At 48.2% G+C, this 22,704-nt stretch overlaps 9 protein-coding genes across 9 annotated transcripts; 6 read left to right on the forward strand and 3 right to left on the reverse strand.

Moving 5' to 3' along the window:
- The first annotated feature begins 698 nt into the window (after positions 1-698).
- pps1 (tyrosine/serine/threonine protein phosphatase PPS1) lies at positions 699-3,783 on the forward strand. Its single transcript, XM_015551578.1, has 8 exons — positions 699-799; positions 940-968; positions 1,039-1,968; positions 2,028-2,114; positions 2,165-3,061; positions 3,134-3,254; positions 3,303-3,359; positions 3,446-3,783. The coding sequence occupies exons 3-8, from the start codon at positions 1,212-1,214 to the stop codon at positions 3,567-3,569; spliced, it is 2,043 nt and encodes a 680-aa protein (XP_015406266.1). The 5' UTR covers positions 699-799; positions 940-968; positions 1,039-1,211; the 3' UTR covers positions 3,570-3,783.
- A 506-nt stretch (positions 3,784-4,289) lies between these two features.
- ANOM_006323 (mismatch repair ATPase MLH1) lies at positions 4,290-6,666 on the reverse strand (the record flags this gene model as incomplete). Its single annotated transcript, XM_015551579.1, has 4 exons — positions 4,290-5,960; positions 6,014-6,280; positions 6,335-6,514; positions 6,571-6,666. 4 exons carry the CDS (start codon positions 6,664-6,666, stop codon positions 4,290-4,292), a joined length of 2,214 nt encoding a protein of 737 aa, XP_015406267.1.
- Positions 6,667-7,132: 466 nt separating this feature from the next.
- ANOM_006324 (uncharacterized protein) lies at positions 7,133-8,949 on the forward strand (the record flags this gene model as incomplete). The annotated part of the gene is made up of 3 exons (XM_015551580.1): positions 7,133-7,745; positions 7,806-8,057; positions 8,129-8,949. The coding sequence occupies 3 exons, from the start codon at positions 7,133-7,135 to the stop codon at positions 8,947-8,949; spliced, it is 1,686 nt and encodes a 561-aa protein (XP_015406268.1).
- Positions 8,950-9,519: 570 nt separating this feature from the next.
- ANOM_006325 (proteasome regulatory particle base subunit RPN1) lies at positions 9,520-12,899 on the forward strand. Its single transcript, XM_015551581.1, has 5 exons — positions 9,520-9,826; positions 9,914-9,978; positions 10,047-10,211; positions 10,271-12,580; positions 12,639-12,899. Exons 1-5 carry the CDS (start codon positions 9,679-9,681, stop codon positions 12,672-12,674), a joined length of 2,724 nt encoding a protein of 907 aa, XP_015406269.1. The 5' UTR covers positions 9,520-9,678; the 3' UTR covers positions 12,675-12,899.
- A 292-nt stretch (positions 12,900-13,191) lies between these two features.
- On the forward strand, positions 13,192-14,558 carry ANOM_006326 (protein kinase RIO2; the record flags this gene model as incomplete). The annotated part of the gene is made up of 3 exons (XM_015551582.1): positions 13,192-13,254; positions 13,333-13,477; positions 13,549-14,558. The coding sequence occupies 3 exons, from the start codon at positions 13,192-13,194 to the stop codon at positions 14,556-14,558; spliced, it is 1,218 nt and encodes a 405-aa protein (XP_015406270.1).
- A 411-nt stretch (positions 14,559-14,969) lies between these two features.
- ANOM_006327 (mitochondrial 54S ribosomal protein uL23m) lies at positions 14,970-15,833 on the forward strand (the record flags this gene model as incomplete). Its single annotated transcript, XM_015551583.1, has 3 exons — positions 14,970-15,058; positions 15,153-15,443; positions 15,552-15,833. The coding sequence occupies 3 exons, from the start codon at positions 14,970-14,972 to the stop codon at positions 15,772-15,774; spliced, it is 603 nt and encodes a 200-aa protein (XP_015406279.1). The 3' UTR covers positions 15,775-15,833.
- A 400-nt stretch (positions 15,834-16,233) lies between these two features.
- On the reverse strand, positions 16,234-19,151 carry ANOM_006328 (putative LON domain serine protease; the record flags this gene model as incomplete). Its single annotated transcript, XM_015551584.1, has 3 exons — positions 16,234-16,326; positions 16,376-18,611; positions 18,680-19,151. 3 exons carry the CDS (start codon positions 19,149-19,151, stop codon positions 16,239-16,241), a joined length of 2,796 nt encoding a protein of 931 aa, XP_015406264.1. The 3' UTR covers positions 16,234-16,238.
- A 579-nt stretch (positions 19,152-19,730) lies between these two features.
- Positions 19,731-20,990, forward strand: ANOM_006329 (porphobilinogen deaminase; the record flags this gene model as incomplete). Its single annotated transcript, XM_015551585.1, has 3 exons — positions 19,731-20,190; positions 20,255-20,655; positions 20,709-20,990. Coding segments are annotated over 3 exons (1,122 nt in total), but the record flags the coding sequence as incomplete, so codon positions are not given.
- A 325-nt stretch (positions 20,991-21,315) lies between these two features.
- On the reverse strand, positions 21,316-22,499 carry ANOM_006330 (IGBP1/TAP42 family protein; the record flags this gene model as incomplete). Its single annotated transcript, XM_015551586.1, has 3 exons — positions 21,316-21,894; positions 21,947-22,223; positions 22,288-22,499. 3 exons carry the CDS (start codon positions 22,497-22,499, stop codon positions 21,316-21,318), a joined length of 1,068 nt encoding a protein of 355 aa, XP_015406274.1.
- Positions 22,500-22,704: the final 205 nt, after the last annotated feature.

The following is a 22,704-nucleotide window of genomic DNA, read 5'->3' on the forward strand; positions in this document are numbered from 1 at the left end:
CAACGAGAATGGATTGGATTGTACGCCGTGCCGGATGTAATAATCAGCCTGTGCGGGCACCCTTTCTTTTTTAGTTCGTGCCTTAGGGAGGAGGCCTGATATAGATTTGCAGATTGAAATGGAACTGAACGGATCATGGATGGAAGGGTCATTGGCTGCAAACGGTAATACGGTTGTTATATGAATCCGATGTGGGGAATAGATGCCCGAAAAACAAGGAAGGCGACAACATTCATGATGAGGTAGAAACTACGTTCATTTTTAACGAAAACACTCTTAGGAGAGATTTTAAATGATAGATGGGTGTTTTTTTCTTTTTCTATGATTGACAAAATAGCGAAAGAGAGAGGGATCATTCATCTACTTGAGGGGGGTAAATCCCGAGAAATAATCAAGAAATAATTAAGAGAAAAAAAAAGATAGAGAGAGAAGAAAAGATACCAAACAAACACACCCCATGCTCAGGCTCTCAAGAAACGGGGCCCTAGTGTGGAAAGAGTTAGCCGTGAGTTACTAGGCTTTACCCTCCCCACACCCCGTACTTAGTTTCTGCTTGGTGCTTGCTCCTGTGCGACAAAGGTGAAAATAATCCCAATCCGCCCGTCGACTATACTTAACCTGGGCTTTCATTTCCTATCCTTCTCCCTTCTTTCTTCTCCTCATCCATCTTTTTTTCTATATTCGCCTTGCTCTTCTTCAATTCTTTTCTCCCGTGGTGTTTGTTATTAGAACCTATTGCAGACATTCTTCGGTACATATCATAGTTCCCTTATCGCTTGTGGGGCAATCCCTTATTACTGTGGGTATTATCCGGTCTCCTACGTAATATCCTCCCCTCCTTGTTGGGTGCGAACCAATACAACTGTCGATCCGATCACTTCAAATCATGCTGCTCAATTCCCGTCATCCACTGACTTTCTTTTTACGCTCTTTCTTCAGGCCTGCGGAATCTTTTTGAAGCGTGCGATGTATGTTAGATTCCATTTCCGACTGTTGAGCCTCATAAAACACAAGATACTAAGCAAAACAACCTCACAGACAGTTCTCACGCATGTGGATACAATTGCACCTCGACCGATTTTGTAAAGGATGTGTCGTTGATCGATCGTCGCTCGGACTATCTGTATACACTCAACCTTAGCACTGGGCTTATATACGTACTTCTTTCCCTGCACTCGACATACATTTGACACGAACCTTGTTCAAGCATCATGGCAACAGTCGTGGTACAGCAACAGCAACAGACACTGCGGCACGCAACCCCCCCACCCACGGGGATTTCGCCAGCACTGAGTCTGAACAGAAACCCTTCGCCGATTCCAAATAAACATCTGCCTATCTGCCCTGCGGGTCCTACCCCAGTCATATCTCAAAATGCATCCCTGTTTCACAAGGAGGAAGTAACAGACCAGACATCTTCCCTTCTATATCCACCAGATAAGTATAAACAGCTGTCAAGCTCGCCTGCGGTGTATTCGATAGATGCAGTTGGTTTAGAATCAGCCCTGGACCATTGGGCTTCCCAGCCGCTCCCAGACCCTAGCAAAGTCTTCCCCTGGCTACACGGACTCCATCCCGAAAACCATTTACAGTTGGGGTTTTTCACAAACCGGAAACGCTCTCTTCGTCGGATCCCCAGAGTTTGGCGAGGCATTACTATTATCAAAGTTGGCGGGGATCTAATTAGCGGGAGGCTGAAAGGAGCGGTATCTCTCGATGAGGTCATTGCCCCATCAAGTACAGAATTCCTTGCGGTTGATCCTCGGGAAGGGTTCTCTGTGCGCAACTTTCAGATTCAGACTGCGAAATTAGCTCCGCTGTCCGACATTGTCATCTATGGAGAGGATGGCGTTACCCGAAAACAGCTACTAGACGTGGCAGGAAGAGTCGCAGCTGCACAACATCGTTGGAGAGCCAAGAATGATCCGGAACAGGTTTTACCGGTCTACAATACATTTATCCTCTCATGTAAGTGAAGACTTGTCGTTCACATACATTTGAGTCGGGCGGGAGCTAATCGTCAATAGCTACTTTTTCCGAAGTCGAACAACGTGCCCCGAGCATCGTTGCCATTAACGCCCGCGGACAACTCACTGGCCAAACTATGGATTTCTGTACGTATTTGACCCACCTTTTGACAGACCCAAGCCTAATAGAGGATCAGTTCAATGGGAACGGTGGGAAATGTGTGACATGTCCCGGGCTTCTGAGATTTCGACCAATGTTTGGCAAGGGCCAACTCCGGATTATTTATTACGTCCTGGGACTTGCGAGTCTACAACTGGGGAGTATTTTGATCTTTTAATCGAGGCCAGCGACTTTGCGAGCCTCCCAGGTCCTCGATTCCTGGCGAAACTGAATAAGCAGCTTGATGATGGCCCCCAGCGGCTGGAGTTCCCTTCGTCTGGGTCTATTCTTCCGCCATCAGGTGATGATAGGGAGGTGGATGATCTCGTGAATACCGTGCGCTGGCTCTATTACTTAGCAAACCCAGACGAACCAGAAAACCGGCCGGATGCCGACGGGGACATTGCCATGGATCATATTGCCAAGAAGCCTCGCAAGATACTTATCCACTGCCCAGATGGTTATACAGAAAGTTCACTGCTGGTCATTGCCTACGTGATGTTTGCCGAGGGTGTGACAGCGCCCGACGCGTGGCTTAAACTTCACTGCGACCAAAAGCGGAACTTCTTTGCCTACCCGTCTGATGTCACGTTTCTAAGCGCAGTACAGGCGAGGTTATTGCACGAAAGCCCTGCGACACCAGTAGGCAGCCCCACCGGGATCGCTGATCCTCACTGGTTCAAGTATTTCGATGGTTCGCTCCCCAGTCGGATTCTGCCATATATGTATCTTGGCAATCTATCACACGCAAATAACCCAGAGATGCTGTGGGCTCTTGGCATCAGGCGTATCCTGAGTGTTGGCGAGTCGGTTACCTGGACCAATTCCGACGTAGCCAAGTTCGGCGCAGAAAATATTATGCACGTTACCCAGGTTCAAGACAATGGCATAGACCCATTAACTCAGGAACTTGAGCGTTGCTTGGATTTCATTCGTGAGTACCAGTTATCTGTCCCATGAGGCTATCGCTCACAATAGAACATTAACTAACATGAGGGCACTGTAGGCAAAGGCAAAAAGGATGGAATGGCTACGTTAGTCCATTGTCGAGTAGGGGTTTCGCGATCAGCGACCATCTGCATAGCCGAAGTTATGGCATCATTAGGCCTTTCGTTCCCAAGAGCATAGTAAGTAATTCTTCAAGACGCATTGGAAGACTTAGTTGACAGGAGTAGTTGTTTTGTTCGCGCACGACGGCTTAATGTTATCATCCAGCCACATCTGCGTTTTGTGTAAGACCCTCCTCAAGTTCCAAATTCGTGCAGCTTACTTTCTTGCCCATCACCTTTCCAATGCGTCAGCTAACGAAATTACTTAGCTATGAACTCCTGAAATGGGAAGAACTGCAACTACAGAGGCAGAACAAGACTCCAAAGAGAGCACTTGAATGGCCCACAGTGGCTCGTGAAATTGCGCTGATGAACAAACCATACTCGAGATAGGCAAGCCTAAAGCGAAATCTTGTTCTTCGAGTGTGAACGATAATTTTCGTCTCATAGCATTACGGTACACTTAGCCGTGATGCAGTGTTTTAACACCACTTGTCATGATACAGAAGTAATCTGGTTTTTGATAACGATTGATATGTGTGGCATGAAAGATAAACGAAGGAAACGGCTGGACGAATTATGGAATATCTGGGTTACTTTTCTTTTTGGGCGTTTAAAGGATGCGATCTACTCGAATGATGATGTTACGTCTTGCAATGCATGCTACAATGCTTGTCATGTATATAATCATGCCTTCCTGGTCGGCGTTTGCCGTATAATAATATCCTTCGGCTGAATTGGCTATGTGTATACTGTGCTTACCCGAGGCAGGTGACTATCCAGATCACCCTTGATATCATTTCATTGCGTTGCGATCCATCTTCGACCAGCCGTTCTCACTTCGGAGTTTCCTTGGCGTCTTAAATGGAACGATATACTGCCATTTCCTCTTTATTTCATTTATTTTTTCTCTAAAAGCGTTGGGAGTATGACCTGCTTAGCTAAATGTGGACATACAATTTGGTATAGTATGAGGGCATCTGACGAGGATAGTTTTCGCCCATGTACTTGCGAGTCTTCTGGCACAATCAAATACTCTACGTGGTTATGCTATGGATGTGATCACAGACTAAATAGATAGTAGTAGATGAGGGCTCATAAGTCTTCACGAAATCAACACCGTTCAAAGACGCGATATAGACCCTTCAAATCAGCTACCTCAACAACTCCACGAAGGAGTCGGTTCGTGGCAACTAGGCGAGACCGAAGCGCCGGGAAGACCACATATTCCAGCATCCGAGCTATCTGTAACCGACGATTCCTAATGAGTTCATCTTCCGTATCCACATCCGGGGATTCCTTATTTTCGTCATTTTCTGCTGGTGACGGAGGGGGCGGCAATTGCTCTGGAGTATAGAACGCCGCAAGCTCCCGCAGGAATGTGCGGAAGCAGTCTTCCTCACTTGTCCAGTCGACATAGGGACCAAGTCGAAGGAGGAACCGGGGTAGTTTTCCCAGACACGGGAGATAGCCTTTGAGTAAGAGCGGGAGGGAGAGGAGTTCACCTGCTGCAGAGATTTCGAGCGAGAAATACTCATTGAGCATCTCGCGCCTGTCTATGAGCGATCTGGCGACTAGGTCTGGTGCGTTGTCGAAGATGTTATTTTCCTCGTTTTCTTCGCTTGAATTTGCTTTTCGGCTGCTGGAGGCTTCTCGTTCGGCTTCGGCTGCAATCTGGAGGAGATCGGTGAGCTTAGGTGCTGGGTCTAGTCTTATGACGCCGAAGTTGCCGAAGTCTGTCAGTCCAATCTGGTAGAAGAATTCGTTGCAGAACATCCCGTAGTCGACGAGGTAGAGTTTCACTCCTGATTGGATGGCTGTTATGCGTCGTCGCTCATCGACGATGCCTACGTACGTGTGGGAAGCGATTGTTTCCGTCAGGGTGTTGTGCATTGCGTTGCGGACGCTTGCACGTAGGTTCTTCACGGACGTGAGGGCGATGCGAAGTGGCTCGCGATCAGTAGTTTCGTATTGCAGTCCTTGGTCTAGAACGCTAGAAGTTGGTTCCGTTTCTGTAGTATTTAAAACTGCGGGTGGCAGCATGGAGGTGATCTTGCGCACTTTGGAGTCTGTGCGGACCAGATTATGTTCGTATGGCTTCTTCGTTGTTGCTGGCGTTTTAGGAGTACGGTCTTCAGCGTCTGTTGACTCGGGGTCGTGAGGCGCCGGTTCCATCGTTCTAACACCAGGAAGAAGAGTCTGCGTCAAGAACGTTCGGCTTGAGTCAACCTGGGTAAGTTTTGACTTGATTTCCTGGCATATAAAATCGATGATCTCATCTTCGTTTAAGAAATTGACTTCGCGCTTTGTTGGATGGACATTCACGTCCACGCGGTGCGGTTCAATTTCCAGGTCGATATAGGCAAATGGGTGTCCGCCTTTGGGCAAGAAACTAGAGTAGGTTTGCTCGATTGCTCGTTTTACTGCCGTGGACTCCACAGAGCGGTGGTTGATGAATAGAAGGATAACGGTGCGTTTGACATGGTAATTCGCGTTTGTGACATAGCCAGAAGAGCGAAATCCTAGCTTTTGGTCCTCTGCCTTGAATTCAACAAGTTCGTTGGCCACTGCGCTTCCATGGATTTGACGTATTCTGTCGATGGTGTTGGCAGCTACCGGCGTTGAAATACTTACGCCAGAGTCACCGTGTTTGCGACAGGAGAAGGCCACACCAGAGCAATGTACGGCGTAACGGCCAACAACATCCAGTATCTTGGCATACTCTTCACTCGCTGAACGGAATGCTCGCCGCCTCGTTGGAACATTGTAAAAAAGGTCCTCGACCTGACCAAATTGGTTAATACCGCACCAGTTATTAAAGTTGGGGTTCCACCCACAGTTATTTGAGTGCCACCTCGTCCAGCAGTGGCCTTGGGGGTAGCAGGCTGCCCAGGTTTTGGAGGAACAAGCTTTCCATCACTGTAATGTGCTCTCCAGGCACAACTTGAGCCAGCGGTTTTGGTGGTTACGGTGAGATGAGCTATATGGCTGATACTGGCTAATGCCTCGCCTCGAAAACCATACGTACCAATGGACGTTAAATCCTCGAACTGCTTTAACTTCGAGGTGGTGAACCTTTCACAAAGAATGGGCAGATCATCCCGCTTTGTTAAATTAGTGACTTCGTTTCATTACTAATGTTGGCGGATTTGACTCACGTCTATGCCGTGGCCATTGTCTGTGATCTGCAGCAGCTTCAGTCCACCATCCTTTACTAGAATTTCAAGGGATGTGGAGCCAGCATCAACTGCATTCTCGATTAATTCTTTCAGAGCGTGCATAGGGGCTACTATGATCTCTCCGGCGGCGATCTTATTCACAACATCTGGATCAAGTGCCTAAATACATAATTAGTTGGATATGTCGAGGCGTGGCTTAGGCTGTTGGAACTGACTCTGATTCTTTTAGGTTTTTTCGACGCTTCAATTTCTTCAGCTGCCCGTTTGGTACCACGAGGCTCCGGAGCATCCACGTCCATTTCAGGATCCATGGTTCTCGAATAGAGTTGTACTAATCGATAAGTTCTATTGTTGCCTATCAGCTCTGTTCTGCTCAAGTGGCTTATATAGCTGACGCCGCGTGGACCGATGAGGTAAATAGGCGATTATGGCCTTGACGCGACGTGGGCTTGGTGATTAGAGATATTTCTGTGGACTTTATACCAATGTTTCCCATTCAAATCTGTCCGTTGTTTAAAATGTATTAATAACTATTGAGCCGATCACGTTGGAAACAAAGCGGTGGAGTAAATCATGTGTCAGTTCTGGAGTTAAGAAGCCGTTTAATTTTATTTAATTTATTTTTGTCGCGGAATCCCGCAACCGAACTATGCGCAATCGCCCCTACTTTAATCTGAGGTCAATAACCCGCCTTTTCTTCTTCTGTACATCTCCATAGTCAAATGCCATACTTGAATCCAACAGCTCCCCCGGAGCTATCATATACATGCGCAAACTATGCTAACTACCAAGAAGCCGTTTCTGGCTGATGAAGAGTTGGGGAAGAAGGATGACGACCATCGGCCACGGAAGCCTTCGCATTTTTGGCGCTCGTCAAAACAATGGAAGCCACCACGACTGCGGCGAATCGTACTAGGAGTTGCTGCATTGTATATGCTCTATGTCTTCTTTAGAAATATGCCCACCGATCTTTCGCCTGCCCCGGAGCGGTTGAACCCTGCACTTGCAGAAACGCGACAGAAAGCTGGAATGTCATGGTCTCCCACACCATCGTCCGCCATCCCTCAACGGGGCCCTCCTCCACGGGACGAGTTTGCGCCCGAAGGGAGTCTTTACTATGAGGGAAGCGTTCTCTTCCACTCGCTTGGTCAAACTTTGTATAGGTTTCGCAAATTCCCTGGTGTCCATGGATTGCCTGCCAGTCGTGCAGTTGTCTTTGCTGGTGCAAGTCTGAAAAGCATCTCGGATCTTCTCCCTCTCGCCTGTAAAATGGCTTATCAAAGGGCCAATGAGGTTCATCTTGTGCTCATGGGGAGGGATGACGTCTCGATTGAAGGAATCCAGCATGTAAATGGCATCGATGGCAGCGACTGCCCTATCTATTGGCATGGTATGTTTAGACAATATTCTCGCAGGTGTCTGAAACAATGTGCTGAGACTTAGCTTGTAGATGGTCGGGTAGATTATGCGCAGTGGTCGACGGATGCTCGCATGGAGAGGGCTGTTGCAGCCGGGTTAGTTTACGTGCAAGCTTATCTATCTCCCCAGGCGGTGATCACACAAGGCGAGTCTTTGGAAGAAGTGTTTTTCTTACAAGGTATTGAGAAGAAGGCCCGAGAGCTCAGCACCACCCATATCGTGCTTCCCACCGCAGCTAGGGATGTTATGTGGATGTCTTCCTTGGATAGTCAATCCCTTCAAGGTATTTATATAGATCGGAATCCACTATTTCTATGTACATGATGTCGAGACTAACCCATCACTGATCAACAGCGTGGAACGATGTGCGCGTTGAGATTCTGATTCAAGCTCCTACCGAATCCTCGGGGTCTTTTATCAGATTAATTCGATCCCTGAAAGATGCGGACTACCTTGGGTCAGTGCCCGGCCTGACTATTGAATTGCCCCATGATGTAGATCCGGAACTTCTCCAATTTCTGAAGACGATGAAATGGCCTTCTGATGCCTCGAACAAGGTCACTCTCCGCCGACGTGTGCGACATGGCGTTTTGGATGCGGCCGAAGCTGCTTTGAGAACTGCGGAGGCTTTCTATCCCCAGGATCCAAACATGACCCATGTGCTTATGCTTTCCCCGCAAACAGAGTTATCGGTCTCTTTTTACCACTACCTAAAGCATACTGTGCTGAAATACAAATACTCGGCAAACGCGGGACAGACGGCATCTGACCTACTCGGAATATCATTAGAGCTTCCGTCCTCACTTCCTACTAAGGATGAATCATTCAACTCTCCAATTATCGATACCTATCGCTTCGCGAGCTTAGATGAAAGAGAGGCCATGCCTGTCTCCTTGGGACAGGTTCCGAACAGCAACGCCGCGTTATATTTCGGAGACAAATGGGTCGAGTTCCAGTCCTTTATTTCAGAGCGGCTTGCCAAGGAAGAGACTTCGTCTCATGAGAAGGTCATCTCGGAGAGATATCCGGCTGTTATGGAGTACTTACTGGAGTTCATGCGCGCAAGAGACTATTATTTACTCTATCCAGCTGCTAGCGGCACTCAGACTCTAGTGACTGTCCATAGTGACTTATTCCAAATCCCGGAAGAATATTCTGAAGAAGGCTGGGCCTAGTCTACCAAGTCTGACAACGTTGAGACCGGTCCAACCGAACGCGAAACCGTCTCTCAAATACTTTTGTACACTTTCTTTATGAGTACTGGTAAGAGATACCCCCTGCGGTATATCAAAGTTATTGCATGGTATTCTGTGTACCTTGAATGTAAGATCAATTAGAAGGCACGAAGTATCTGTGAGTGGCAAGGAGAGATGATGGATGATGTACATGATACTTACTATCTTCGACAGCTTTATGATGTCCATTGAGGTGCCTTTAAGCAACCTATTCTTCAGGCCTTTTACTAGTTGGCGGCTCGAAACGCGAGTTGTTTTTGTTATATGTTTCTTTCTTTACTAGGTCCAGAAAAGGCACTTCGTATTTAGTCATAGTGACGAGCTTATGTCCAAACCATTCCTATATCGCATTATCTGTCTATAACTGAAGGTAAGCATGGTAGCAAATGTACTCCGTATGTATGTAAGAATTTCTTGGCGGGGACTGGTCTTACATAATCAGGCGGTAGCTCCACCGGCAGCGCAACGCAATGGCGATGAGCGACAGCTCTCTCTCTGCTTCCATCAACAAGCTCACCCTCCCGTCTCTGCCCCATCGCTCGTCGTGCAGAGGCTTGTTCTACTATAATTATCCGGTTTTCTCACACTTTCCACCTCCTTTCTTTGATTCATAACCCTCAAATTTCTCGATAGCACATACATATACTTTGACGCCAGTTATCCGTCAGAATGGCGAAAGAAGGCGAGCGGTCAGCTTCCGCCGACAAGGGCAAAGGCAAGGTTGATGATGTGAAGGACCTGCCCGGGGCGAAGAAGGCCCCGACCGATGAAAAGCAACAAGCCGATGGAAAGAAGAAGGATGAAGAGCCCAAGGAAGGTATGCTGTGGTCTTGAGTCAAAGCCGCTTGTGTGCACCGGGCAATGCTCCGGCCCTATGCGGATGCTAACAGGACGAATCATCTAGAAGAGCTAAGTGAAGAGGATCAGCAACTGAAAAATGAGCTGGAGATGCTCGTAGAGAGATTAAAGGTATGGTTCTTCAACCTAGGCCTAAGATATGCTGAGCGATGACGTTAACCTGCCCGCTTTGCATCTAGGAACCCGATACCTCCCTTTACGGTCCCGCCTTAGACGCCATTAAGAACTTTATTAAGACTTCAACCTCTTCGATGACAGCTGTTCCGAAGCCTCTTAAGTTCCTCAGACCACACTACGATGAGCTTACGGAGCTCTATGAGAAATGGTCTGCTGGCTCCGTTAAGGTTGGTATCTCTTTCTGGGTATGGTCGGTATGGGGACTAATCACGCATTGATAATTTAGGACTCCTTGGCCGATATGCTTTCAGTGCTCGGAATGACTTACGGAGATGAGGAGAAACTTGAGACACTGAAGTACCGGCTGTTGACAAAGTCAGAGGACCTTGGTTCCTGGGGACACGAATACATTAGACATCTGGCATTGGAAATTGGCCAAGAATACCAGAACAGGTTAAACGCTGAGAAGGGTGTACAGGATTTGATCGATCTTGCGCTGTCTCTTGTCCCATACTTCTTGAGCCATAATGCCGAAGCTGATGCCGTTGACCTTCTGAGTGAGCTCGAAATCATCGAAGAGATCCCGCGCTTCTTGGACGAGAACACATACTCGAGAGTCTGCCTATATATGGTGTCCATGGTCAATCTCCTCACATATCCCGAAGACCAGCAGTTTCTCCGAACGGCCCACGAAATCTATGTCCGCTACAAGGAATTTACCAAGGCAGTTGTCCTCGCGATCCGTTTGAACGACACCGAGCTGATTAAGAGTGATATCAATGCCACCTCGGATAGATCCCTGAAGAAACAGATGGCTTTCCTTGTTGCCAGACAACAAATATGGCTAGACATGCCTGATGAGGAGGAAGACCAGTCTTTCATGGATTGCCTTAACAATACCTTAATCCCCAGTCACTTCAAGTCTCTCGGAAAGGAGCTCAACATTCTCGACCCCAAGATGCCGGAAGATATTTACAAAACGCACCTGGAAAGCAGCCGTGGAGCTGGTTTGACTAACGTCGACTCTGCGCGCCACAATCTCGCCAGCGCCTTTGTCAACTCATTCGCCAATGCTGGATTTGGAAATGACAAGATGATGCTAGTTGAGGGTGACAAAGGCCCTTGGGTCTGGAAGACAAAGGACGATGGCATGTTGTCTACAACGGCTTCGATGGGTATGCTAATGCACAGGGATGTCGATGTTGGTCTTGATAAGATCGACAAGTTCACATATGCCACGGAAGATCAGATTAAGGCCGGTGCGCTACTGTCTATTGGTATCCTAAACTCGGGTGTCCGGTTGGATTCCGATCCTGCTCTGGCGCTTCTGAGCGACCCCGAAAACCTGGAAGCTAAGAACGTGCCAATGAGAGTCGCATCTATTATGGGTCTTGGTTTGGCCTACGCTGGATCTAATAAGGAGGATCTCCTCGATGTTTTGCTTCCGATTGTCGAGGATGTGTCGCTTGATATGCAACTATCTGCTATGGCGGCCGTCTCCTTGGGTTTGATTTTCGTCGGTTCCTCGAACCATCAAGTTAGCGAGGCAATTGCCACGACCCTGATGGATGAGGAGCGCCAGAAGCAGCTCAAGAACAAGTGGACGCGTTTCATGGCGCTTGGTCTGGCCCTTCTTTACTTCGGCCGCCAAGAAGAGGTTGATGTCATTCTTGATATTCTCAAAGCTGTGGACCACCCTATGGCTAAACCCACATCTGTACTTGCCTCCGTCTGCGCGTGGGCTGGAACAGGTACAGTTCTCAAGTTGCAGGAACTCCTGCACATCTGTAATGATATCATTGAAGAGAGCGATGAAAACAAGGGCGACGAGCTTGTTCAGTCATACGCTGTGTTGGGTCTGTCGCTAATTGCTATGGGTGAGGAAGTCGGCCAAGACATGATTCTAAGACAGTTCGGCCATTTGATGCATTACGGCGCGAGCAACATCCGGAAGGCCGTTCCCCTTGCTATGGGTTTGATTACCCCTAGCAACCCACAAATGAAGGTGTATGACACCTTGTCGCGTTACAGCCACGACAATGACAACGACGTTGCCATCAACGCAATCTTCGCCATGGGTCTTTGCGGTGCTGGTACCAATAATGCTCGTTTGGCACAGCTACTCAGACAGTTGGCCAGCTACTACCACCGTGACCAGAACTCTCTGTTCATGGTCCGCATTGCCCAAGGTCTCCTGCACATGGGCAAGGGCACCATGACATTGAATCCTTTCCACACTGATCGCCAGGTCCTGTCACGTGTCTCGGCTGCCGGTCTGCTCACAGTCCTCGTGTCTATGATCGACGCCAAACAATTCATTCTTGCAGAACACCACTACCTCCTCTATTTCCTTATCACCGCCATGTATCCTCGCTTCCTTGTTACACTCGACGAGGACTTACAACCCCTCACCGTGAATGTGCGAGTGGGACAGGCTGTGGATGTTGTTGGACAGGCTGGACGTCCCAAGACCATCACTGGCTGGCAAACACAAAGCACCCCAGTCCTTCTCGCATACGGTGAAAGAGCAGAACTTGAAGATGAGCAGTATATCCCTCTCAGCAGCACACTCGAGGGGTTGGTCATTCTGCGCAAAGTAAGTCCTCCATCTACTCCTGCATGGAAAACAAGATAACTAACAGTCTTCGTTACAGAATCCCAACTGGGAGGGTGAGCAGAGTACTGCTTAAGAAGTGATATACTGTTTTTCTATAAGTTATGCGGGTTAATCCAGCGCAGGAAGACACAGCCGGCGCTCTGATATGATTTGGTCTAATGTATTCAGCACGAGTCGGAAAATGACATGCATTGTTTTCCATGATTAAGCCATGGTTTCTGTATCTGGTTAGATATCGGTGGAGGTAGAGTACGGGTCTTATACTGAGTATAATCAATAACCCAACTTTTACACTGAACCTGAGAATTGGCCCTGCGTAGAAACCAAATATGACTAGGATAGAACTAGATAAACGGTGGGTATAGCCATTCCCGCCTATTATTCCAGATTATAGATGGGCAAATTGCGGTCCACTGCCCTCGAGGTCCCCAGAAAAGGTGAATGTTGCTCCCGGAAAGGAAAGTAGGGCATAGGGCAAAGGGGTGTCACTTTTTCTCCATCCATGTCCGCGGCATCTCTCAGTTATGTAGTCTGCGGTTTAAGAAAGTCACTGGTTCTATTGTCCTAGGCGTCAGTGACTATAGAACATCATGAAGCTCGATGCAAAGGCGATTCGTTACCTCACCTCTGAGGATTTTCGTGTTCTCTCTGCGGTATGCCCCTCATCACCCCGCGATTCCTTGCCGCTTTGGTAGCTTGTTGTCTGACAGCTAATAAAAGACGTTTTCTAGGTTGAGACAGGAAGCAGAAATCATGAAGTTGTTCCGACTCCGTTAATCGCCAATATCTCAGGTCTTCGAGGTGGTAGTGGTGTAAACCGAGCTATTTCGAATTTGGCCAAAACCAATCTTATTGCGAAGGTGAAGAATGCCAAATGTACGTCGTGGATCGCGCACTCTCTCTCGCCGTGTCTCTAAGCGAGTTGCTAATTGCCACTGTTCCTATAGACGACGGATATCGTCTCACCTACGGTGGTCTCGATTATCTCGCGCTTAACGCTCACCAAAAGCAAAAATGCGTCTACTCCGTCGGAAACCAAATCGGTGTCGGAAAGGAATCAGACATTATCGTGGTTGCGAACCACCAGGGAACACAGCGCATTCTCAAGATCCACCGTCTCGGTCGCATTTCTTTTCGAACAGTCAAAACTAACCGAGACTACCTACGACACCGGCAAACCGGCTCGTGGATGTATATGTCACGCTTGGCGGCGATGAAGGAATATGCGTTCATGAAGGCACTTGGAGAGAACGGGTTTTCCGTACCAGAGCCTATCGCGCAGAACAGACACACAATTGTCATGAGTCTTATTGACGCCTTCCCACTACGCCAGATCTCGACGGTTCCGAACCCAGCGCTCCTGTACTCAGAGCTCATGGACACGATCATGAGATTAGCTCGGTATGGGTTGATCCACGGTGACTTTAACGAATTCAATATCCTCATCAAAGAAGAGGAGGACCCGAATGCGAAGGGCAAAGCCCCAGCAGACGCAGAGAACGACGAGAACATCCGGCTGGTTCCGGTCATCATTGATTTCCCGCAGATGGTATCGATCGATCATGCGAATGCAGAAATGTACTTCGATCGTGATGTGAATTGTATTAAGCGTTACTTCCAGCGGAAGTTCCGTTATGTGAGCGATGAGCCAGGCCCGTTCTTCGCTGACGCTAAGAAACAGCTTCTTGAGAACCCTGGAAAGCGGTTGGACGTTGACGTTGAAGCATCAGGGTTCTCAAGGAAGATGGCTCGTGAACTGGAGGCATACATGAAGGAAGTCGGCGCCAATGAAGAAGAGCGAGGAAGCGATGATGAGGATCATTCGGGGTCTGAGGACGAAGCTGAGGAAGACGTGAACGCAGAAGATGAGGAGAGCGGTGCCAAAAAGTCGAAGGAGTCTGAATCTGATGCAATCACCGAGAGTTCTCAACGACTGGGCGAATTGCACGTTTCGTAGACATGAAGGGCAGCAAAAAGTTTAATGAGTAGATTTAGATGATAGTAATGACCATTATGAGCGTTTAAAGATTAAATTGCTCGAATGCGTTTCGGCAGCATTCAAATTTCAACTTGTGTATAACTAGATATATTTTCTCATTGTCTCTTTTTTGTTTTGTTATTTTGACATTATTATTTATTTATCTGGCCCTCTGACTAGTCCTCTTGTTACAGTATTGAAACGGCTTTAAATCCGTTGGCCAAAACTACTACTACGGCAAGCGACGCGGCCACACGCGCAACTTTGCGAAAGTTCCGCCGAGCCTAAAGCCCGAACGATATCAAGTTCTCCTCGACGAAAACCGACCCAAAGCCCCAACAGCACCAACCCACTCAATACCACCCATTGGGCGCACAAACAAACGGCAAAATGGTCCGCAGATTCTCCAAGTTTCCCAAGAAGCCCGCAGACTGGGTGCCCCCGTCGGCGCCGCTGTCCATGCGGAAACAGGTCTTCCTGTAAGTTGCAGCAAGCACACGCAGATACCGCTTCAAACCGAAGAGAAAAAACCCGCAATGAGAAACAATGCGTTCTAATCCTGATTGCACCCAGTCCCGACTTCACAATCGCTCTCATCCGCACACCGTTTCTGCCCCCGCGATACGCTTCCTTCTACGTCCCGCTGAACTTCAACAAATTGGATATGCGCGACTACCTGAAACGTCTGTATGGGGTTGATGTGCTCTCCGTGAGGAGTTACGTCGAGCAGCAGAAGGTTACTCGGCTTCGTCCTTTGGGTAAATTTGGGTACGGGAAGTTGAGGAGACCTATGTCGAAGAAGAAGATGACGGTTGAGATGAAGACTCCGTTTGTTTGGCCTGAGGCACCGGCTGATATGGCTCCGTATGTTTTTTTTCCCGCTCCCCTCGATTGTTTTCGATTTTGCTTGGGTTTTCTTTTACATACTGGAGTGGGGGATGTGGGCTAACGAGGTGGTTGTGTCAATTACAGATGGGAGTACGAGCAGTTCCACAAGGCGGCCAAATATCAGAACGATATCCAAGATAAGCAACGGCCGGACGCGGGTATGAAGGCGAACACGGATGAGCGTGATGCTTACGCCGAGGAAGCGAAGAAGCTGCTGGACGGCTCGAAACCCTGGAGACCTACTTGGCAGGCTTTGGGACTTAGCTATGATCGGACGGGACTTGGCAAGAGCTCGACTAGCTCATGAGTGGTTTCTGTTTCGTGATTGTTTCTTTCTTCCTTGTGTTTCTTTCTTGTTAGGCCTGGAAGGCCGGGTATAGAAAAGCGGCTTTACTCTTCACGCTTTGGTGATCTGGTCTGTGTTTGGGGGACCTTTTCCTTTTTCTATCATGTGGTGACTATTGCAATACTCTGTATTATATGCTGTCTCAATATATTCAAAGTAACTGTTATAGTATGTTCTACTGGTGTAGTAATGAAAGAGGGAAGAGAAAAACGAAATATTATACTGAATGAAAAGAATTGCAGTGACAGAAGCAGAAAAAGTATTGACAGGGTGCACACGACAGGCTATGCTATACGTAGCAGACGCCAGGTTATATAAACGAGACAACACGCTATGCAAACATCACATGAGTAGAGATACGCTAAAAGAAGCTAAACGCAAAATGCAAACAAGCATACGAATGGACAGTCTCCTCAGCTAAAGAACTACAGTCGGCTCTCGACAAAGTTCTCATGATGCTGACCAGGCCAGTGTGCATCGGGCCACACTTGTCGGATGGCTTCCCAGATATGGCTGGAAAATTGTCAGTACGCAGCAAGAACGGAGTATAGATGAATCTTACCTGACATAGATGATCTCGAGACCATCGCTGACCTCTTGAGGAACGTCCTTGACATCCTTGCGGTTCTGATAAGGCAAGAGCACGGTCTTGACACCAGCACGGAGTGCCCCAATGAGCTTCTCCTTGATACCCCCAACAGGCATCACTCTTCCACGGAGAGATACCTCTCCAGTCATTGCAAGCTTGGGGGGTACAGCCTTGTTCGAGAACAGTGAGATCAGGCCAATAGTATGTGCAAGTCCAGCGGAGGGGCCGTCCTTGGGGATGGCTCCGGAAGGACAATGAACGTGCAAACTACGGCTCTTCATGATATCTTCGCTGGGATCCGGAGTCAGCCCCAGCTCGTAAGAATGAGCTTTGACCCATGTCAAGGCCACCTCAACACTCTCTTTCAAGACGTCACCCAGCTTGCCGGTAAGTTGTACGCGACCATTTCCTGGCATATCTGCAACTTCGATGAACAGAATACTACCCTGTCCTCCTGTAGAGTAAGCGACAAGACCGGTAACAACTCCCGGACGCCCATGCTTCTCAGCGATCTCTTCTTCGAATCGCTCGATACCAAGTATCTCCTCCAGGTCATCCATTGTAACAATGGGATTGTAAGTTTCCGGATGACCTGCATCTCCCGCATCGGCATACTGGACTGCTTTATAACGGCAAATTGAGCCGAGCTCTCGCTCTAGGTTACGGACGCCAGACTCTCGGGTGTATGAAGTAATTGTTTTGTCAATAACCTCATCAGAAAGGATGACTTGGCCTTCTGAGAGCCCATTGGTTTCAATCTGTTTTGGAATCAGGTGCCTCTTTGCAATATGCCGTTTCTCGACGGTAGTGTACCCAGACAACGAGATCGTCTCCATACGATCAAGCAAAGGTGGAGGAATAGTATCAAGCGAGTTAGCAGTAGCAATGAAAAGAACCTTGCTCAAGTCGATTGGGATATTGATGTAGTGGTCTGTGAATGTATGGTTCTGTTCGGGGTCTAAAACCTCGAGCATAGCCGCAGAAGGATCTCCCTGAAAATTGGCGCCGCCGACCTTATCAATCTCGTCGAGCAAGAAGACCGGGTTCGCAACGCCAACTTTCTTGAGGCCATTGACAATTAGACCTGGCATTGCGGCAACATATGTCCTGCGGTGACCCCTAATCTCCGCCTCATCTCTAACGCCACCGAGAGAAATACGGTGAAATTTACGTCCAAGAGAAGTGGCCACAGACCTCGCTAGACTAGTCTTACCAGTTCCGGGAGGCCCAGCAAGCAGCAGAATCGGAGACTTGTCAGTCATGCGCTTCGACTTCAGAAGATGGAGCTTAGATTCGACAGCAACACGATCTGCCTCAGACAGGCCTGGAAGGTCCTTCTCAATATCGCCTGCATCGGAAGAACTATCAAGGTCCTTAGAGAGGGCGGCAATTTGATGTTCGACGTTCTGGTTCGTGGACTGCTTTAGTCTAAGAACGGCCAAATACTCAAGAAGCCGCTTCTTAATCTTTTCGAGGCCGTAGTGGTCGTCATCAAGTTGTTGCCTGGCTCTTTTCAAAGTGTCGGGACCGAGTTGGTCTTCGGTGACCTTGGTCCATGGGATTTCCAAGATGTTCTCGAGATACGTCCGGCAAACACCGTATTCGGCATTGGCCGGGTTCATCTTCCGAAGGCGACGCAACTCCTTATCGGCCACCTTTCGAGCCTCGGGACTAAGCTGGGCCTCTTGTAGCTTTTGTTGAAGCTCATCAACCTCGTTTGCCTCTTTGTCGTCGCCGTCGTTATTTCTTCCGCCTGCGACGCCTGGGGGTGTCAGCCCAGTAAGACCAGCCATGGCCCGCCTCGCAAGAAGCTCGCGATCACGAGGATCGATCTGGTTGACGTCAAATGAAGGGAAGCTATTCGTGGTGATGGTGGTGACTTTAACATTGCTCTTGATACTTTGAACTTGTCTATTAAGCATTTCAACCACTCTTTCAAGTCTGGATTTATGGTCCAGCGAAGCTAAGACCCGAAGCTTGTCTTCGATTCCAGATTCAGCAATATCAGCCATAAAATCAGCTAACCTCCCGGCCTGTGTCAAATCTGTTTTCGAAATGAACAGCTCGAACTTGCGGGCAATGAGTGGCGATAAACGTGTTGAAGAAGAAGGTAACAGCGAGGAAAGTCGTAATAGGGTCAGTAGCTCCCGGGAGAGTCGCCTCAACTGCTGGAATAGCTCAACGGTTTCCGGATCATTAGACACATAGTCTGTCCAAAAAGAAAGGAATCCATCAGTTTCGGTGGCACTACATATCAAAAACGGTTTGTAGACTAACCTTTCTCGTCATGTAAAATGGCTTCTGCTTCAAAATAAGGCCTTTCCTTCAGGATGCGTTTTACTGTGAATCGCTGGATTCCTTGAACCACAAGGGACGCTTCTGAGTAGGCACGGCGTTGGACGCCAATAACTTTGCCGATTGTGCCATAACGGAAGAGATCTTCCTTCCTTGCCTGGCCTGCATCAATGGCATCAAACTCTTCTCTCCTACTTTCATCCAAAGTTCCGTTGTCAATCAAATGCTGACCATCCTTACTTAAGAACGGCGAGTTAAGGGGAACGCAACCGAACGTGATCACGTTCCCCTCTCGCTTTACGGCCGATGATCGATCAACCAGGGACGAAAGAAGATTGGAAAGATCAGGTCGATTAGCGACAGGGATCCGTAGGGTAACTCCGGGAAGGAGAACAGAGCCTTTAGGGAGTGGTACGAGAGCAAGCTTGGTAGTTCTTCCGTTGTTGGAGCCCATCGCGATCTGTTCGATCGGAAAGACACTTCACACGTCTGGGAAGAAAAGGAAGAATAGCAAGGAAAGAAAAGAACTAGAGCAGCTTTAATGTATGAGGGACCGGATAGTGGTAGGAAAGGAAGGGAGATGAAAGGAGCGGTCTCCTAAGGAAGTACAAGAAGGTTGTCGGTTATAAGGTAGTGGAGGCGACGGTTCCAGAACCCCATCGATGAAGTCCGTGACTCTGGGGAGATGATCGCCAGTGATAAGCCGTCTCCCGATGCCGAGGTTCGTGTGGCTACAAATCCGTCTGTCACAAATCCGGGGAAAAAGGCTGAAGGAAGGCTGATGCCTGTGTTTCAGCGATGGGTAAATCTTCCCCAGGTAAAGAAATCTAATATTACACAGATTCACAAGCAACTGTCAACTCTTTGATCTCTAGTTCGTTTGTGTTGTATCTTCCGTCTTATCTTTGTCCGTTTTCCGGTGATCTCGTGATCTTCCATATAAGATCAGTCGGAATTTATTCGGATTACCGATACGATACAGACAATACAGTACTACTACCGCTTTTGTCCTTCCATTTCTGGCTCCAACCTTAGTTTTTCGGCAGCCTCCAGCCTGACGTTACGCCACTCCTCCTCCCATTACATATTGCTCTGTCGTTTAACCGACTCTCCTCGGAGGGATTATCATTTTACGAGCAGTTTCGCAGATTCTGTACTCTTGAGAGGACATAGTGCAATACTCTCGCTTTCAAGTGTCGCCATGGCCTCTGCATCGAACCCCGCCTCTGGCGCCGCCAACCCCTCATCGCGCAAAACATTCACCGTTGGGACTCGCAAGTCTAAACTTGCCCTTTCGCAAACTGATCTGGTGGTCTCGGCACTTAAGGAGGTTTACCCTAACTATGAATTCAAAATACACTCGCAGGAAACTGCCGGCGATTTGAACACAACCATTGCTTTTCGAGAATTTACGACTAAGAACCTATGGACAGAGGAGTTAGAGCAACACTTAATGGCCGGCAATGTGGACTTAATTGTTCACTCATTAAAAGGTTTGCTATCCGCGTATCTTAATAACAATGTTGCAAGGGACGCTGATAGAGTGACTGTCCTCAGATGTACCAACTACCCTACCCCCCGCGTGTACACTGGGCCCTATGATGGAGCGTGAAGATTCCAGGGATGTCCTGGTCATCAAGAAAGGGCTACCGAACATGTCTTTATCCGATTTGCCTGCAGGATCCGCCGTCGGCACCTCTTCCATCCGCCGTACTGCTCAATTGGCCTTGAAATACCCTCACCTAAAGGTTATTGATGTGCGCGGGAATATCGGTACACGACTCTCCAAACTAGATGCGGAAGATTCACCTTATACTTGCATTATCCTGGCAGCCGCCGGTTTACTTAGACTAGGTCTCGATGATCGCATCTCGCAGTACCTGGACTCGAAAAACGGTGGTATGCTTTATGCAGTCGGCCAGGGTGCGTTGGGCATCGAAATTCGAAAGGATGATCAGGTGATGCGTGATATGCTGAACAATATTGGTCATAATGAGACGACTTTTGCCAGCACCGCGGAGCGAAGTCTGCTACGAACCTTGAAGGCGGCTGCAGTGCGCCACTTGGGGTTGAAACCGAATGGATTAAATCCTCCGACGGTGCGAAGAAGCTCCGAATGAGGTCCATCGTTGTCAGCGTGGATGGTAAGGAAAGCGCTGAGGTCGAAATCGATGGAAATGTCGACTCCGTTCAAGCTGCTGAGGATTTTGGCGTGACTGTTGCCAAGGAATTAGTAGTCAAGGGAGCAGGGAAGATCCTCGAGGATATCCAGCGTAATAAGCAGGCGGCTTGATCATAACAATGTATAGATAGACGTCCTGTGGCGGAGGGCTGGTCTTTTCCGTGATTCAGAAATTGTATCTAGACGGACAACTGTACATAACTGAGAAAATCTCAGACGTGCCATTGAAAAGCAGCACTACATGGAAGCCTGTCGCCCTCCCATAAATACATAATCTGTAACTACGTTTCTTGAGTCTTGAGATGATAATGGCAGACAACGAAAGAATCCTAATGTCATAGATAGATCTTAACAAGCATCGCAAGACAGGGTAATTGGGGCCCCGAAATTATGATATGAGAGTGAACTAAATGGGAAACAGATGATCCAATCGATATTAACCTCTATTCAGGGTGTTTCCCGAGCCTCGTGGGTTGGCTTCTGTGAACTCATCCCAGGCTCTAGCTTTCATAGTTTCTTCATCAGCCCTATCCATATCGTCCTCATCAACTTCCTCTTGTACACCAGACTTCTCGCCACCTTCAATAATGCCGCCTCTTCTCTTCTCTTCTTCGAGATATTCGTCGATAGTCATCGTAGGTAAATTGTGACCAGATCGGAAAACACCTTGCTGGAGCTGTGTCCGCCGATCAAGTAGTGTAAATGGCTGCAATGGTTTCCCATCCTTACTCAATATCGGTCCAAACTTGCCTCCTTGTAACAGTTGGGAAATGGGAGGATCCAATCGTTCAGAGTATACCGAGTGTTGGGCGTCCTTCCGGCGCCTAGTGTCTTCGGGTGGGATTTGATCATGGGTAGGTGCCGCGTTGCGAATGGACGATAGCATAGACAGCTCTTGTGAAAGAAGGTCCAAGGATTGAAACGTCTGATGAGTATACAGTTTGATCTCTGCAATATAGAGCTGTCGAACATCTTCATCGTCGGTCTGGAGCCGGCTTTGATTATCCGAGAGGTACTTCAGATACGTCAGCAAAATTGCCAACTCCTCAAAGTGGAGTCTATCCAACCTGAAGCCTCTGTTTGAGCTCCTTTTCTTCCCTAAACCTATTTATCTTCACCTCTCTCCGGGCAGCGGCGTCATTGACAGGCGTCAGCGAAAAGGACGCCGGGTTCGCAGTATACCGTTCATAGAGCTTCTTATCCTTATCATTGAGTAATTCATAATCATCCAAGCGCGTGAGGTATCTTTCGTATTGCTCAAGTGCACGTCGAAGGCTAGACACGCGGTCTGAGTTGTACGATCTCTGTAGGAGCTCCGCAAGATGGTATGACACCGTGAGATACCTAGTGTGAACCGGAAGAAATTAGTCTGGGTCAGGATATAGAAACGATGAGTGGGTAAGATTACGGTAAATCCCCAGTTGCGATATCTTCCAGCGGCTCGTTCGAGCTGAATAACGATAGGACCGCAACGAGCCGTGCGCATTCCTCAAGCTTGGCTATTGTGGCATTGACATCATTGCGATATTGATCTGTGTTAGTATCGAAGCGACTTTCCAATGCTGACTTCTCTAATTTTGCAGCAGCAAAAATCGCGCGAAGGTTCTGGGGTTGTTCCATTGTCGGGGTTCGGGGTAGTATGCTTGTAAAGATCAAAGCCGCATAAAACAGAGCTCCGCGGAGAGGGGTAAAATAAAATTATAGAAATAGTTTAAGGTCAATTATGGGTCCGCTCCGCGCCATCGGAACCTCAGGCCCCACCAATTTAAACACATTTAATGTTGATGGGGTATAGGCAGACTTCGCAGGAGTATATACTATAAAG

Source organism: Aspergillus nomiae (genome assembly GCF_001204775.2).
Source record: "Aspergillus nomiae NRRL 13137 chromosome Unknown contig00161, whole genome shotgun sequence".
In the NCBI taxonomy this organism is placed as follows: Eukaryota; Fungi; Ascomycota; class Eurotiomycetes; order Eurotiales; family Aspergillaceae; genus Aspergillus; species Aspergillus nomiae.